Source organism: Leptonychotes weddellii, chromosome 11, assembly GCF_054177405.1.
Source record: "Leptonychotes weddellii isolate Sample4059 chromosome 11, ASM5417740v2, whole genome shotgun sequence".
Taxonomy (NCBI): domain Eukaryota; kingdom Metazoa; phylum Chordata; class Mammalia; order Carnivora; family Phocidae; genus Leptonychotes; species Leptonychotes weddellii.
The window spans coordinates 23,957,954-23,975,615 of record NC_138379.1 but is presented as its reverse complement, the minus strand read 5'-3'; the positions used below and the strand labels follow the sequence as shown (position 1 = coordinate 23,975,615).

General features: G+C 42.2%; 1 protein-coding gene across 9 annotated transcripts in view; it reads right to left on the bottom strand.

The window, feature by feature from the left end:
• WT1 (WT1 transcription factor) overlaps window positions 1–17,662 on the bottom strand; it is a 48,531-nt gene that overhangs the window by 23,142 nt on the left and 7,727 nt on the right. For 5 of the 9 annotated variants that reach the window (XM_081798383.1, XM_081798381.1, XM_081798379.1 and 2 more), the window contains exons 4-5: window positions 8,185–8,262; window positions 7,102–7,152 (exon numbers count right to left, since the gene is read on the bottom strand). In XM_081798383.1, the coding sequence (XP_081654509.1) occupies window positions 7,102–7,152; window positions 8,185–8,262 (129 nt within the window). The remainder of the gene's footprint in view (window positions 1–7,101; window positions 7,153–8,184; window positions 8,263–17,662) is intronic. The other 4 variants (XM_081798384.1, XM_081798382.1, XM_081798380.1 and 1 more) reach the window with 1 other exon arrangement.

Sequence of the window (17,662 nt, the reverse complement as noted above, 5' to 3'; positions counted from 1 at the left end):
ATGCTTAACTGACTGCACCACCCAGGCACCCCTGTTATCTACATTCTTGAAGAAAGGGTTAGCTCTTTTTTCCAAAAGTCAATCTTCTCCAAAATTAATTTTTAAACCTGATGCAATCCCCTCAAAATTCTAATTAAGACTTAAAAAATAAACTTGTTATTTTAGAATTGTTTTAGATTTACAGAAAAATCTCTAAGATAATATAGACAGTTACCATATATCTCATGCCCAGGTTCCTCTCTTACTCACATCTCACTCACAAATGCACAAATGAGTGCATTTGTCACAATTAACAAACCAATACTGACAAAGACTTTCTTTTTTCTTTTATTTTGTTTTTAGAGAGAGAGAGTGCCTGTGCATGAGCAAGGGTGATGAGGAGCAGAGGGAGAGGGAGAGAGAGAATCTTAAGAAGGCTCCACGCCCAGTGTGAAGCCGGATGGTGCTGAGATCATGACCTGAACCAAAATCAAGTCAGACGCTTAACCATCTGAGCCACCCAAGCACCCCAATAAAGACTTTCTTTGAAATCAACAAGATGAATCTAAATAAGTCATCTTGAAGAATGAACAAGAGATAATAGCCAGAATTAGTTTGAAAAAAGAAATACAATGCTAGGAAACTTTTCTATCAGATATGTAAACAATCTATAAAATTAGAGCTAAGAAAATAGCCTGATACTTGGCAAAAAGAACCAGACTGATCAAAAGAAGAGGGTAAAGCATCTAGAAATGGACCCAAGGAATTTGATAGGTTCCAAGGATTGATAAAGGAAATATTTGAAGTTAATGATGAAAGACTGGATTATTCAATATAGTTTGGGGATACTGGCTAGTCCTCTAGAAACAAATCAAGGTGGAATCAAATTGCCAAATAAATTCAAGATGAACTAAATGTTTAAATATAAAAAGTAAATTTAAAAATATACCAAGAAATACCAATAAATAAGTAAATTTTTTTTTTAAATCTTGGGAAAATCTTTTTAGACACGATACTAAGGTCAAAAACTTGAAACCATAAAACAAAAACTGATCACTTTTACTATAAAAGTAGAAATTTCTGACAGGAAAAGACAAAACCATTAAGAGTCAAAATAAAATCAGAGAAAATACTTGCAGTACATAGGACAACCAAAGGGTTAATATCCTTATAAACAAAGAGCCCTTGCAGATCAACAGTTATTGGATGACCTATCCCAGCTCTTAGCTACCCAGTGGCCAGTTACCCAGGGAGCCTCTTCTCTCTCAAGGACAGTGTTCCAGCATATTCTATCCTCTCCCACCAACTTTTTCCCTCTTCTTGATCATTCTCATCAGTAAACAAAAAGGCAGGTATTTCTCTCTAAATATAAGTAAATAAAGCAAAACACTATGAAACCACCTTCTCCTGACATTCTATCCTCATTGAGCTAGAACCCCATTTCTTTGCTCCTTTTTGCAGCAAAACTCCATGCAAGCGTCTTTGTACAAGTGCCTCCAGTTTATCCCCTCCTAGGATCTCTTAAACCCATCTCTATCAGGCTTTCCCCCTCTCCCACTAATCTTCACAGAGACAACTACAGTTACTAGTTCGGTCAATGTTTCCAGGAGTTTCTCTCTGCGGATATAAACACATCCTAATAAAAATTAGTGATCACTGGGTGGTAAGGTAACAGATACCTCTTTTCCTTTATGATGTTTTGGGACTGGTTTGATGTTTTAAATACATAGTAAGCCTGTGTTACTTTTATAATCAAGGGGGTAAGAGTTGTTTTCATTTTGATAAAGTCACCATCTTAGCCTTAGGAACATTATATTTGTGGCTTTGCTTTTAAAATAAAAAGTTAGAGGGCGCCTGGGTGGCTCAGTCAGCTAAGTGTCTGCCTTCGGCTCAGGTCATGATCCTGGGGTCCTGGGATGAAGTCAGGCATTGGGTTCCCTGCTCAGTGGGGAGTCTGCTTCTCCCTCTCCCTCTACCCCTCCCCCCTGCTTGTGTTCTCTCTCAAATAAAAAAAATTCTTTAAAAAAAATAAACAAAAATAAAGAGTTAAAAATAAAGCTAGAGTAAATGAACTTTTTCAATTTTAATAAGAAAAAAAACCTACTCAAATATGCAACAGACCCTCAATTCAGAGAAGTGTTTATACAGATGACTTTTTACTAGTGTAGCTTCCATGTCAATATTTTCCTAGCTGGAGGTTATGATTTTTTTTCTTGGGTAAATAATAGGAAGAAGGATTCATGGTGAGTAGAGGGTCTCAGAAGGGTACAAGATGGGATCACAGACATGAGAGGTGCAAAATATTCCTTTAGGTCATGAAAGACATCCGCCACACACCTATTATACTTCTCCCCCCTCCAACACACACACACACACAAATACAAACACCTTTATCAATAGGCTAGAACCCTACTTCATCTTTCTGTGCTGAGTCCATCATCCTCCTCACATCCATCTTGGTCCCTTCACCACCACCTTCTTGGTCTCTTTGTATTTCTGATCTGAACAAACCTGTCATTTCCCCTCACCTTTACAAGATGAAAATGACTCCTTGCTTAAAAATAAATAGAGACATAGTGTAGAGATGATGTCTGTAAAGGCCAAAGTAGTTTTTTAAATGAAATATTTTTTAACAAGTTAAGAATATTTTCAAAACACTCTCTTGATAGTTGAAATACAGAACTTGACAATGGCTTACAGAAGTTGAAGCCCAATTATTTGCTATAGAAAAGAAAAGGACACAAATGTACATGTATGCATAGAAAAAGATCTAGGGGCCCCTGGGTGACTCAGCTGGTTAAGTGTCCGACTCCTGATTTTGGTTCAGGTCCTGATATCAGGGTTGTGAGATGGAGTCCTGCTTTGGGTGCTGGCATGGAGCCTGCTTTGGATTCTCTCTCTCCCTCTGCCCCTCACCATGCGCCCCCCAAAAAGAAAAAAGTCTAAGTGTATGCAACATAATATTAACAGTAATTTCGTCTGAACTACCGGGGGAGGGGGGTAGTTTCCTTCCCTGTATAGTTGTATTTTCTAGGTGTTCTATAATTTATATGGATTACTTAAATAATTTAAAAAGTTACATATATTAATTGAATACATGCCCAAAGAGAAAAGGGTGGGAAAGGTGAACAGCCAAGGAGAGTTGAAACAAGTAGCATGGAAGTGAGAACTGAGGGCAAAGAAATTAAGTCCACTCCAGATGCGAGGAACAGGAGACACAGCTCAAAATCAGTCTCCATCCCCACCCTGCCAACCCAGGAGTCCCATGTTTGTCTTGGCAGTATGGCTAACAGATCTAAGCGGAATCCAAGGGATGACAAAGAACTACTTTCCTGGCATAAAGGTATCCATTTTTTTTTTTAAGATTTTATCTATTTATTTATTTATTGGAGAGAAAGAGAGAGAGACAGAGAAACAGCATGAGAGGGGAGAGGGTCAGAGGGAGAAGCAGGCTCCCCGCTGAGCCGAGAGCCCGATGTGGGACTCCATCCCAGGACTCCGGGATCATGACCTGAGCCGAAGGCAGTTGCTTAACCAACGGAGCCACCCAGGCGCCCCTAAAGGTAACCATTTTTAAAAGGAGAAATTAACAAAGTTCTGCTGGGGGTGGAGCTGGAGGATTTCACTCAGGAATGCTGATATTCACAGAACTATTTCTCTCCACCTTTGCTCTGCATCCCAAGCTCCAGGAGCCACTTAAAAGCAGGCTATCTATTTTCAAGAAGTAAATCTCTTGGACGAATACCTTATGTTTATGAGCTGGAATGGGAAGGTGCTGGGCTGTGTATTGGAACTCCCAGCCAGAGAAGACAGTTATCTCTTTTGGCACAGGTTCTCAGGGATGAGACCATGTCTAGCGGGGATTTTCTCCAGATTCGACAGCCTTGGCCCTACCAAAACGCGCGGCTTTGTTTTCACCATACATCACTCATCGTGAGTCTTTCGTTTTCCTTTCAACCATCCACAGGTCAAATACTGTGTGTTCCCAACAGTCTGTGAACTTCTTGGACCAGCAAAGGGACATTCATTCTGCTCAGCACTCCTTTAACATTTCTATTGTGTTCGATTTCCCACTCCCCCTGCCCAACTCCCCAGAGAATAACTTCTTCCTTGTTTTAATAACTTGGACCACAGTCAAGGTTGATGTGTTACTCCATTTTGCAGGATATTTTCTTCAGAAGAGACAAAACAGAGACTAATGGAGTAGCTGCGGCTTGTGAGCAGATTTAGGAAATCAGTGGCCGTTAAGAACACACAGGAAAGGCTTTTAAAGAAATAAAAATCAGGCAATGAATGCAAAAGCACCATAAACAGAATTATTCATAAAGGTGGACTAATGCTTAGAAGGAATCCCTGACAATTTCCTCTCCCAGTGACCCACTTAAAAAATCTAGTTTCATTTGTGAGTGATGAAAAGGGTCAGAGTTAAGAAAGTGGGTTCATAAAGTACCTTCTCTGACTTAAACTGAAATATAATACTCTCCCATTTGAGGTCATAAAAGTAGTTCTGATCCCAATGGGCACACAGAGATCAGAAAATGAATAGAAGAGGAGAGAGGAGTAAATCAGGGGCTAAAGTATCTCTTCCTCCCCATTATATCATGTTTTCATCTCATCTTGCCCATGCTCTCCCTAAAAATCCCATCCCCACCCATTGTAATAACACCGCTCCCTGACATCTAATGAAAGATGTCTCCAAGGACCTGCTTAGGACACAAGGAAAAAACCCGATTCTTTTTTAAGTAAAATTTTTGAGGAAAAAAGACATGAACAAATATTTAATGGGGGTTTATCTGAAGCTCATGATCTTTTTAATAAAAAAAATTGGGATAATGTCTCATTTTTATGAATGATATGGAAATTATCTTTTTTCTCCAAAACATGAGGCAAACCTCCAGTTTTTCTGTTCTATATCTACTGTGTCACCATGATTTTTCTTACCATTGACTTCAAATAGTATCAAGACACTAGCTATGGATTTAAGTTAAAAAAAAAAAAAAAGCTATCTTTCTTCATGGAATATTTTTACTCAAATATATTTTCCATATTAACAGCGTTTTCATACCATGACAAAAGGAAGTGAATATGGCATCAGAGAGAAGGATGACGCCTACCCAGATTGTGTCTCCCCTGGAGAAGAGCCCAATTTTCTACTGGAATAACAGATTCAACTGAATTCAGTTCTAGGAAGTTCAGAAGCTTGGAGGAAAGAGCTAAGGATTAGCCATTTTTAAGAGCCATAAGAGAGGCAGACTGTGGGTCATGACACATCAGTGTGTTGTAATGTCAATCTCCACATCACAACAAGCATTTTATAGTTCACACTGGCTCAGCGAAGAGACTGCTTCTCCCTCTCCCTCTGCTGCTCCCCCTGCTTATGCACTCACGTGCTCTCTCTCTCTGTCAGATGAATAAATAAAATCTTTAAAAATAAATAAATTAAAAATAAAGTTCACGTTGCTATGTGAACTTGGATTAGGTGGCTTAGTCTCTCCACCCTCCTCATCTGAAAGATGGACATACCCTAGTATCCTAGGATTGTCACGAGGTCAAAGGAGAAAACATACGTAAAGCCCCTTACACGGGGCCCAATAATGTTAGCATCCACCCTTGGATAAATTGTCAAATCATAAATGGAAGCAGACATTAGTTGACTTACAATACATTCTAAAGGGATAAATCTGCTGCGTGAGAGATGTTAGTAAATTATACCATTGCAACCTTGTTCTCCAAAGAGTTGCTCTTCTGTAGGACTACCTACTGGAGACATTTTATCCTTTTCATTCAGCTTTATGAATAAAAATAGTATTCAAGAAATACATTTTGGTTTCAGAAATCCTTTTCCAAAATGTAAGCACCAGACTAATAAAAACTCTTCTAGTTTCTTTCTTCCTTAAAGTGGATTGAACAAAACAAACTATTCACATTTTGTGCTTTATCTTCACAATATAACTTCTGATTCCTCAGCAAGTGACTAATATCATGTGTCTAAAGACCTTAAAAGGTATCAAAATTATCTCAACTATGGAAAGACCCAGAATCAAACACATGCCAAGATTCCGTATCTGTAATTTTTGTAATTAAGCAAACAAACCTTGTACTCCAACATGAAGAAATTTTAAAAAGTGAAACATACTACTCACTTCACAATCAAGTTATATCTGCTCTTGGCATTTAATGTGGAGACAGTTTCTGAATTCTGAGATGAAGAGAGAGAAGAAAAGGAAGGGATCCAGAAAGAAAGGGTAAGAGCAAGAAGCCAAGAAACATCAGACAAGTTGAGAGTAGGTAGAAAGACAAAATGCTGAAATTGTCAGCAGCCCCTTGGACGCAAGTGTGGAGAGAAAAAATTCACATCAACAGGCTTTTTGGGTCTAGAGAGAGGAAGTTGAGATTAGGATAAAATAGCATAAAAAATGGGAGCTGGGGGTGGAAAGAAGGATCTAACAGTAAGTCCTGGAAGATTGAAAAACAACTCTGCTGATCACTGAAGGATGATACAAAAGCCAGGACTGAGCCAACAAAAGAAAGAAGGATGAGAAGAAGGAGACCAATTCTGGTGTTCATGCAGAGAAAATAAAGTCAAAAGAAATAGCTACAGAAATGTCCCAGGGTGCAGCCTATAGGGCTGGGGAAGGCACAGATGTTTGAGAACAACAAAAAAAAAGTTCTTGTAAGAATTCGGTCTACAGATTTGAGGTAAAAATTAAGTTCTCCCTGAGAGATTTAAAAGCAAATAGAGAAAAAGCAAGTTATAGATGCCTGAAAGATTTGACTGATCTAACAGGAAGATGTATAATACCACAAATTTAGTGTTTGGTAAAACATTCCAGAGGAAATGAGCAGGACTCCTAGTACATCGTTGTAAAAACTGTCTTCTAGGAGTATGTTGATGAGAAATGTCACCACCTCCGTTTTTGCCCACAATATGTCTACAACAAATAAGAGGCAGAGAGGGAGAGAGGGAAAGAGAGAGAGAGAGGGAGGGAGAGATCCTTCCCATCCCATTGCACCAACTGCTACCCTGATTACCCACTGTCAATGCTAACTCCTGCATCGCCCCAGGCGCCAGTCAACAAGGCCTACATCATTGGCTTTGCCATCATCGTATCATCCACTCACTTGCTCTGCCCTTCTGTCCATTTCACTGAGCTGGAGCTCCCAGCAGCAACTCTAGAAGAGAAGAAGAGGTGGGGAATGGGGAATGGAGCATGCATGGCTCTCGCAAGCTCCCAGATCCCAGAATCCAATGAGAAGCCACTAATACACAGAGATGTGAAGCTAGTTGTCTCGTCCAGAGTGTTGGACTTAGTCTCCAGTGCCACCGGGTGGAAGGCACCATAGGGAGGCTGGAAAGAGCCTCTGCTTTGGAATTAGATCCAGGCTTGGAATCCCACCTCTACCACTTAATATGATGTGAACTTGGGAAGTGACTTAACTTTCTGAGCTTGATTTGCTTATTTGTAGAAAACAGGGTAACCATACCTAAGTCTTACAGTATTGTTAGGAAGAGTAAGTGAGGGGACTGAGAAAAGCACCTGCTACAATTACGGGGACGTCACTGGAGTCATATCCTAATGCCCATTGACTCAGACTTGAGAAAGCGAACAGTGAGTTCTTGTACTGTTGAAAGGAAGTCCCACCTGTTTGCCTTTTAAAATTTCCAGGTGCAAAGAATCTCCCCTGCCTATGTTGTGTTCTCCCCGTTGTGACTGTCTACAGAGCATGAAGAAAACCCGTTGGTACAACCGGGTATGAGCACATCTGACTCAAAAGTGTCCCAATCATCAGCACTCAAATACGAATTTGGATCCCGGGCATTATAAACTGAAAGTATTTCTCGACAAGATAATGTAATAGTTAACATCTGTGATATCAGTAGCAAAACAAACATTAAATGAGGTTGAACCGACACAATTTTGAAGAACTCTAAAACACTCAATAAGTAAAGGCCAAATTACTTTTTCTCAGTAGTCTCAACTCCCTTGTTCCGGACACACACAAAAATCCCCTATTTATATTCCTGAAAATTTAATACTGAACGCAACCCACCAACTGGGGGAAGGAGGAAAGCAGCTTAGTTCTACAGAGAGCCATGACTATTTTTCTAAAACTGCATTTTCTTCGTGAGTTATAAACGCCTTTAAAATGGTTCGAACAGGTGTATGTTTTTGTTGAAGGGCAGTGGAACAGAGAAAACCTTACCCCTTTAAAGTGGCTCCTAAGTTCATCTGATTCCAGGTCATGCATTCAAGCTGGGAGGTCATTTGGTATAAATTGTCACTGTTAGAAAAACATCCAGAATTAGAAACACATAACTACAAAGAAATATACAATTATTTCTTCAAAAAGCAATGGGTTTTACCTTTTCTTTGCAGCGAAAGCCTCCGTGTTTTCCAAAATGACAGAATATTGTGAGTCTGAAATGATTTTCATTTCATCCCACTGATTCCTGCACAGTTAGTTATTCACTTCACACAGAGCAGGAAGGATGTGAGAGTAATCTGGAAGCCTTTAAAAAAACCTTAGTATAGCAAACACTGAAGCTTCTGAAAAGGTATTAAACCTTTCAGGGGAAGAGGCTAAAGGGAGTGGAACCCTTAAAAGGCAACACAGGTTGGATAACTCAACATTAAAGTTAAAAGCCTGGAGCTGAAAGTAAAAAGACGGCAGATTAATTATTCGTGAAAAGGCCATTAAGTTGTTTTAATCAAAAGGACATGTATCATGTGGATTATGAGGGTCTGAAAAGTCAAAGAGTGATGGGTGGTGGATGGTCTAATACTCAAGGATGTGACAAGCAAAAGAAAGAGGATGGTAAAGTCTATGCACAACTGAAGGAATTCCTCTTGGAAATTGTATAATCCTGGTACAAGTCGAATGGAGTTTAAAAAAAAAAAAAGCCCCAGCCCCAGTTCTATCAAGCTCTAAGAAGGAAAAATAATGGATGATCATTTACATTAAGACCCCAAAGGAGAAAGTACACTACATGTAAACCAACCAAAAGTTGTTCTCTCCTCTCCTCTTATATTTATCTCATTCCTAGAAAAGCAGCACATAAATCAATTAGCAGAAAACTCCTTAATTACCAGGCTCTAGGGGGAGACCTTCAGTCCTGAACCGAAATGGTTAATTATGAAATTTGAGACCCAAGAGATGAATGGGCTGTCTTCAAACCCTTGGTCTAAACACATTACAGAGGAATACCTTTCCTCTGCCTTCATGGAAGCAGAGAAAGAGAGCAGCTTGCAACATCTAACATGCGATATCAGACCCCAAACCTAGAAATCTCCATCTTGTGGTGGCATGCCTTCGGATTGCTTCCTCGGGCAGAGGCAACACCCAATTTTAATTAAGAGAAGGTTTTGTCAGGCCAGCCAAACTGGGAACTTGTGGAGAGGACAAGGAAATCACGGCAACTCGGGATAAATGGATGCTGTGCTCCTTCTAGGCATAGCTTGATAAATCATGGCAGAGTGCCTCTGACGTTCGTATAATCACTCTGAAAGTGATTTGGAACTCCTTCGTGGCGGGCACACAGGATAAGGAGAAAATCAGATTCCAGGAGGGAATTTTACGTATGAAATGTGAAGTGACTCCAAGCTCGAAGTATGGTGTCCTTTCATTAGTCAGTGTGTATCTGGACCCCATCATTCATCCTCAGGTCTGACTGGCTATTATGCTACTACAATATCCTACATATCAATGAAAAAAAAATGATTAGTTTCTCCTGCAGCTTCTCTATTTGCACTAGCGGCCCGTGCTGGTCCGTGCCACTACGTTTCGCAATTCCACAAATTCTTGCTGTAAGGCCGATGTAATTAATTTCTGAAGGACCCCCAATTTTTATTAGAAGTGCCAGCCCTGCTGCATTTAACACAGAAGAGTTTCTTGAACTTTCTTTGGGCTGACAGCTCATTAATAAGCAGCCTCCTCCACAATCTCTACTGGTTTTTGTTCTCTCGCGCCTTTTCATCAAGCAATCCATTTATTAATCTTGCCATTAATCTCAGCCAACAGGCATTGTATTCCCCAGGCAGCTCTGTATTTTTGTCACTGATTTTTAAAAAATTGTTCACCAACTAAAATCACTCAGCTCCGGTTGACAATTTTCCGAGGCCCTATTGAGATGTGGGATCTTTCTGAAATTATTTCATCCTTGCATAAGACTAAGATCATAATTTTCAACAGGGCCGATGAGAAGTAAGATGAGGGACAGAGTTTGTGCACATGGGTCAGTGAGTGCCAAATATCTAACTTTGTGATTTAGGAATTTTCTCACAGACTTAAAGAATAGTCCAGTAGATTCCTAAGGGTCTCTATAAGGAAGTACCCCAAAGAGAAAGTATTTTTAGGGCCATTTTCTTAGCCCCCAGAAAGCAAACTTTCTCAAATATACTGTCTATGTCTTATATACATGTATCTTCCTAGTGTGTGCTTAACAAATATTCTATACTGCACAATATGAGAGCTACTGCTCAGACACAGTTCTTGAGCACTTGAAATATGGCTAGTGCCATACACTGAAATAAGATTTTGACTATTTTTTAAAAGATTTTATGTATTTATTTGACAGAGAGAAAGAGAGAGGACGAGCTGGGGGAGGGGCAGAGAAGCAGACTCCCCACTGAGCACAGAGATGAACATGGGGCTTGATCCCAGGACCCTGGGATCATGACCTGAGCCAAAGTCAGATGCTTAACCGACTGAGCCACCTAGGCACCCCAAAATTTTGACTATTTAAAAATAGAATTTTAAAAATTAATTTCACTGTCTTATTTTTTTAATGCAGCTACTAACAAATTCCAAATTATATATATATACATATATATATATATGGGCTTGCATTGGTTTTATTGGACAGCACTGCTCTATAAATTTTAAAACCTTGAGCCAATCAGTTCAGTTCTCTGTACCTCAGTTTTCTCATCTGCCAAATGGAAATCTTTTTTTTTTTTTAATTTTATTTATTTATTTGACAGAGAGAGACACAGCGAGAGAGGGAACACAAGCAGGGGGAGTGAGAGAGGGAGAAGCAGGCTTCCCGCGGAGCAGGGAGCCCAATGCGGGGCTCAATCCCAGGACCCTGGGATCATGATCTGAGCCGAAGGCAGACGCTTAACGACTGAGCCACCCAGGCGCTCCTGCCAAATGGAAATCTTAATCTCAATCAGTCTAACTTTACAGGAATATTGTAAAGCCCTAAAAGTAGCTCTTTGATAATATAATATCAGATATTACATTTTAGATATGTATCAGATAATACATTTTAATTTTTTCTAATCTATCAAATTTTGCACAGTACTTTTCACACATCCTCAATATGCCCCACAACTTTGCGAGGCAGGTATGGTTATGATCCCCATTTATCAGAGGACGACTGGGGCTCACAGAAGTGCCTGGCGCCTGCTTGCCTGATAACCCCACCCCACCTGCCACATCCCTCTGAAGGCATCCTGCATCATTTGGCCTCCCAGGTCATCCTCTACTACTTAAAGAACAGTAGTCATAACGTAACAATAATACAGACAAGTCTGGAGGTGAAAGAGAACACGCTCCAGGAAGCAAGGTGACCTTTTCTGTCTCCAGAAAGTTCTAAGATGCAAGATGCCCGACACATCCTTTTCAGCTAAGAATAGTATGCCAAGATCACAGGAGGAGCTCCACTTCTTGTTTTAGTGGTCCTGATAGCTCAGCTTGCAAATCCTCGTGAGGGGAGAGAAGATGGGAAGGGTGATAGGGCAGACGGACTTTTGGAAAATCTCCAAGCTACGAATAGGTTTCCTGAGTCCCGTGATAGGATCAGCGCACCATTTTAACCACATCCTGCCTTCTTGCTGGCTGGGGTTCTTCGGGGGCCCGGCCAGTCAGCTTGGCTGGCACAACCTCTTCACTGGAAGTCAGTGACAGCATGACAGCAACTGCTGTCGGGGAGGAGACAGAACGTGAACCCGAGCTAAAAATACTGGGCCCGAGCATGCTCCAGCTCTGATCGCTTTGGGCAATCGGTCAACACCCAGCTTTCATCACGAAAACCCACAAAAAGAGGCAGCACTGGTCCAGGAATATATGGCCTCTGACAAATAAAGCATCTAATTATTAAGTAACCACTGTAGGTGTCGACCACTTCATTCCCAGAGGAGATCAGATAAGCAGGTGGTTTGGCTCAAAGCAAACCACAGTGGTCACGTAGGCATTTCAGTTCCCCGTCTGACTCCGTCTGTTCGGAAGTGAACACTGAAATCGCAGGCTGCCAAAATATATTCCAAAAGTCATGGTATCCTTTATATTTTTTAAGTTAGATTTTTTTTTTTTAAGGCCCCTTGTTTCCTACGTAAGAAATGTTTGAAGTTGGAAGCAAGGGAGAGAGGAAAGAAACTTCTATAACTGGGATTAATGCAAGTTGGAGTAAAATAAAAGGAAGTCAGTCCTAGCAAAAAGAGGAACTTAAAAGGAAATCGGTAGTAGATCATATAGAGTTTGTTTTGGCCTGGACTGCAGTATTACTGAGTTCTTGACCTCCACACAAAAATAAAGGAGGGGGAAAAAAGCCCTCAGCTATTATCTGGGCTGCGACTCCCCCACTCTTCAAATGCATGTGTAATTCAAGTACATTTGCATCTTTGAGTGTGTTTACTATATTCAGCAGAACAAGGTAGAAAAGTTCATGTCACCACTGGCACAGAGCTGTTGAACCCGGTTGAGGTTGGGGTTACCTCTGTCAGATGGTGGTTGACTGGCAAAGGAGCGCTTTGGTGGACGTCAAGAGTTTCCCCCACGAGATCGAAGGAAAAAAAAGAAAGAATGAGAAAAGAAAATGCCGACCAAGAAAAATGCAGATCTAGCTGGCACCTGTGATCAGAATTCATGATGGCCAACTTTTGCTTCAACAGCTCTGCCCCACACCAACAGAGAGGCCTCTGTGGGTGCCCCCCCTACCTGATAACCAGGGCTCAGGCACCGAGGCTGCAGCCAGCCCTTTTCCTGTGTTCTTCCCTCCAAGGCGCCATGGAGGCTGCCTGTTGAGAAATTTCTGCCCAGCAGGCCATGGTGAATAATTATTTTACAGTCAATCTCTTGGTATTGTTATTTCTCTCAAGCTCACCAGTTAACCAAAGAAAACCCCACTGGGGATTCAACTTCTATTAATAAACACTTGGTCAGCACAAAAGTTGCAGGAATATTTGAAACTAGATTTTTCCCCCTCCCTGGAGACAAGTCCATTTCAAGCCTTTGGTTGTGATAACACTGTCCACCCCTGGAAACCACTTCAGACTTTCTGCCTTCGTGCCTCCCGATGTGGGAAACAAATACCAGTATTGTCTTAAGGGAGACTTTACACCATGTAAAGTGTACGTAGATACACAAGTGAAAAGAGGCATTCTCAATTGTCATTTTATTTCCTTGGGCATGAGCTGTTCCTCTGATTCATGTCTAAGTGGAAGGCCAACCTCAATGGTAGGTAATGTACTTCCCGCTGACCTGGATTCCCCAGAAACTCTAGGGCTGCTACGGAAGTCTCTCTCACATGAAAAACCTCCACTGTCAACCAAAAAGCCTCCACTGTCAACCGCATCGTTTGTGAATCATCAACATTCAATTAAGAATATTTGAATCAGCAGTTACGGCTTCCCAAGGTGGAGCAGTTTTACCTACTAGGAGGCGAAAGGAAATAGGCTCGTTTAAATTGGTAGCACAGTTGCTAAAGAAGGATGTGCAAACCTAATGAAAGAGTTAATATCTAAATATCTTAAAAAAAAAAACGTGTGGGGAATATTTTTCAAACACAGGGGCACAGAACTCCTTTTCAAAGTAGCTGTGAATATCAACCCATGAACTGGGCAGAGTCAGGGATGGGGGGCTCCAAGGAGGTCCGCAAGAAGAGAAGGCAGAGGGCTTTGTGAAAGAAGATTCCAAGGAAGTGAGCAGGGAAGACACTGCTAGCTGCCTGTTCTAGGTAGAAGTCAGGACAAATCTGTGCCTAGTGAGAGTGGATTCACTACCCTCTCCCCTCAGGAGAGCGGGAGGTCCAACCTCCCTGGAACCTTGCCTCTGAGCACAATCACGGTGCAGTCGTTCTTCCTGGGTCTGGACGGATGGGGAGAAAAGTCTTCAGGTGTCTGGACTGAACTTTACCCCCAATAGTTCACACCCAGTGGTTAAGGCAAAGCTAGAGGAGTCTGAGGTCTGAAAGACAGACAGCTGCTTTGTGAGTGAGGGCTTCAGGAGAAAGCTCAAGTTGCTTCTGACAATACTCACCAGGAAGAATACTGCCCCCAATCCATTAAGGGCTTTCTATTGAAAGTTATGGATAAAACTAATGGATAATGGGATTTCTTTCGTAACTGGGAAATAAAGACCTTTCTCTAGTGAGACTCCGGACAGATGCCACCTTTGGAAATAAAATGGCATTTCTTTATCAGGAAAGGTGGCAGGGTGAAGTGGGTAAGAGGAGGGATTCTGAAACCTCACTACCTGAACTCGAACATCAGCTCTGTCCCTTACTGTGTCATACTGGGCAAAGTCACCTCCCAGGACCTCCTCTGTAAAATGGGGATGATAATCTATTGCCTGCCTCCAAGAGTCATGTGGATTAAAGAAGTCAATACTTGTAAAGTGCCTAGAATGGTGTGCGGATGAAGCAAGTCTATATAAGCATTTGCTCTGCATATTTATCAGCAACAGTACTGGTACAGACTGTATAAGGGGAACATTCCAGGTGGGGGGTGCTGAGTGTCCTGGAATCCCTCCATGATTCAGAGCACAGATGGGTTTTGAAGTCAGAGAGACTGAGGATCAAGTCCTGGTCTTGATTCTGACTTGCTGTGTGACTTAAGCAAGTTATTTCGAGTCTCTGAACCTATTTCCTCTTCAGTAGAGTGGAGATTAGAGTACCTACTTCACAAAGTAATCAGAAGAATTAAATGAATGAACTGAGTGAAGCACTTAGCACTGTGTCCAGCACATAGGCAGCATGCAATAAATCCTCATTGTTTACTCATGTTTCACCCAGCTATGATCACTGGGTCCCCTAGGGGCTGAAATCTGGTTTCTGAAACCTCAGTGACCTTTAGACAGAAATCTATCCACCTTCAAAATGGAGGATGGCAGAGAGGATGGGGAAAACCATCTCCTATCACTTCCTATAAGTTGATTGGGGACATTTTCCATTCACTATTGTTCATATCTACACACAAATGTGCACAGCTGTAACTCCTTAGATCTGTTACCTGAGAGAGGAGAGAGAATCACTGGACAGTTCTCTCCTAACAAGGAGAGAATTTTGAGAATTTCCTCAAAGCAAATTCACATTGTTCATTGCTTATTTAATATCAGTATATGTACCATTACCTTTATTTCATGCTGGGAAGGAAGACTAAATTCAAGATTGGAGAGACAGAAGCTTTGGAAGGGCAGCGGGTAAGAGGCTGGGCAGGCTGCCCCAGGGGGTCAAGTGCGACAAGGCAAACGAAAAAAATACAAGCAAGTCTTTCCCAGGAGGTCCCAATTTTAGAGAGAAGGGAATGGAGCCAGGGACCAAAGAAGCACCACTGAGTAACTAAAACCCAAATGTTAAGCCATTAAGTGATTAAAATTTAGTCTTGTTTCCTATGCTTTTTCTTTTTCTTTTTTTTTTTTTTTTTAAGATTTTATTTATTTATTTGAGCCAGAGAGAATGAGAGAGAGAGAGAGAGCACATGAGAGGTGGGAGGGTCAGAGGGAGAAGCAGGCTCCCTGCCGAGCAGGGAGCCCGATGCGGGACTCGATCCAGGGACTCCAGGATCATGACCTGAGCCGAAGGCAGTCGCTTAACCAACTGAGCCACCCAGGCGCCCTCCTATGCTTTTTCAAACATTGCATTCATAAAAGCAGTTCAATACCCTTTCAAACTTTTTTTCATGAATAAGAAAGAAGGAAATGACATAACTGCAGTAATGTCAATGCGTAGAACCAATTTTAAAACATCCCTACACCTGTTCATTCATCATTACTGCAGGGCAAGTACCTGACCTTTGAAAAGTGATTAGAAATGTTATGAATTGAGGGTGAGTGGAATTTCAAAGACAGTACAAACTTCAAGGGAGCAAACTCTTTCCCTACAGGAGTCACAAATTCTTGCTTAGATGTTATTGCTTAGAAATTTTCTCTAACAGAAGAAAATGCTATTTTTGTGACATAAATATAAAAATTGAGAAGCAAAAAAAAGTTCCAATTATGTAGAAAGAAGAAAGGGATAAGCAAGTATTTCCAAAAGATGAACCTGACAAAATTGCTTTATGTAGTGGACAATCAGAAGCTGGATTAGAAATGTGAGAATTTTACCTATAAAATGCAATCCAAGTGACTTTTCCTACTTAGTGGCAACCACAAATCCAGCCCTAGGGCAAAATCCACCACAGGGACTCAGTTTCAGAACTGCTGTTAAACCAGTGGCTGTGATCACTTTATACCCACCCCCTCTTTCTAGGCTGCTCAGCCCCTCTGACGGCCCCTTCCTAGTGTGGCTCGAGGCTTGGGAGAGAGGAGAGTAAGAAATGTATGTACCTGTGTCCCTTTTGAACTAGACTCCAATGCCTCCCAGACCCCAACCCCCAAGGAGATATCCCAGCACATCTAAACAACACCCGCTCCAGTGTCAAGGTCTTCCTTTCCACCTGGGGTAAGGCTCCAATCAGGACTAAAGAGTGAGGAGTGGGCCAAAGTCATACCATGGGGAACCATCCCAACTACGCCCCCAGTGGCTACTCCAGTAACAGCAATGGCACTCTGGCAATGGCAGGAAGAGTTCCTCAAGAGTGGCAATGGTCCTGCCACCAGTCTTACTGGGTGGGAGTGGGAGTGTTCACAACAGAGAATGGTTGTGGGTTCTGCACCCATTCCAGTGATGGGACCCACCAAGGGGAAGCCCAGAGACTGTGGGCTTGGGACAGGACACTGGGACTGAGGTGCCAAAGAACAGAACTGGATTCTAGCTAGTGACAAAAGAAAGATGAGGAGGTGTGGTCATTCTACCTCTCTCTCTCTGCAACCTTCATGCATTTCTTTGTTCCTTCTCGCTCAAAGAAAGAAAGGAAGGAAAGGAAAGGGAAGGGAAGGGAAGGGAAGGGAAGGAGAGTGATCTCGAATCCAAGATCCAATTAGATATGCCGGATCTTCTCATCAAAAGGAAAGACTTCCGAAATCCGTGTGCCTCAGGCATACAGAACTCGAAGGAGCTCGACCCTGTACTTCCCCCGGATAGGAGAATCAGACCAGTCCCAGGCTCAATTTCATAAGCACACCGAGACTTTGGGATGCGCCCTCGCCGGCTGGGGAGGGAAGACTCCTTCCCCTCCTCCACCTGTGGGACTGGAGGTCCCCCAGGCGCGGCCATTGCCCCCACCCAATCTTCCAGGGCAGGCGCTTTTCCTTCCTTCATTACCTCACTACCTCCTTCCCTTGACGTCAGCCCCGGGTCCTCGAGCGGAGGGGGGAGGATGGAGATGAGTTTGGGGGCAGTCGGTATCAGGATCCCCGCAGCACCGGGGTGGGGGTTAGGGGCGGAATATGAGGTAATGCTCGCCCAATCCCCCGCCTCAAAGGCCGAGAGCCGCCACTTCCCTCCCCCCGCCCCACCTTCCAGCCCCGCGCGCGCCGGTGTGTGCACCAGTTACTAGGCAACCCTATCGGAGAAGCGGGATGC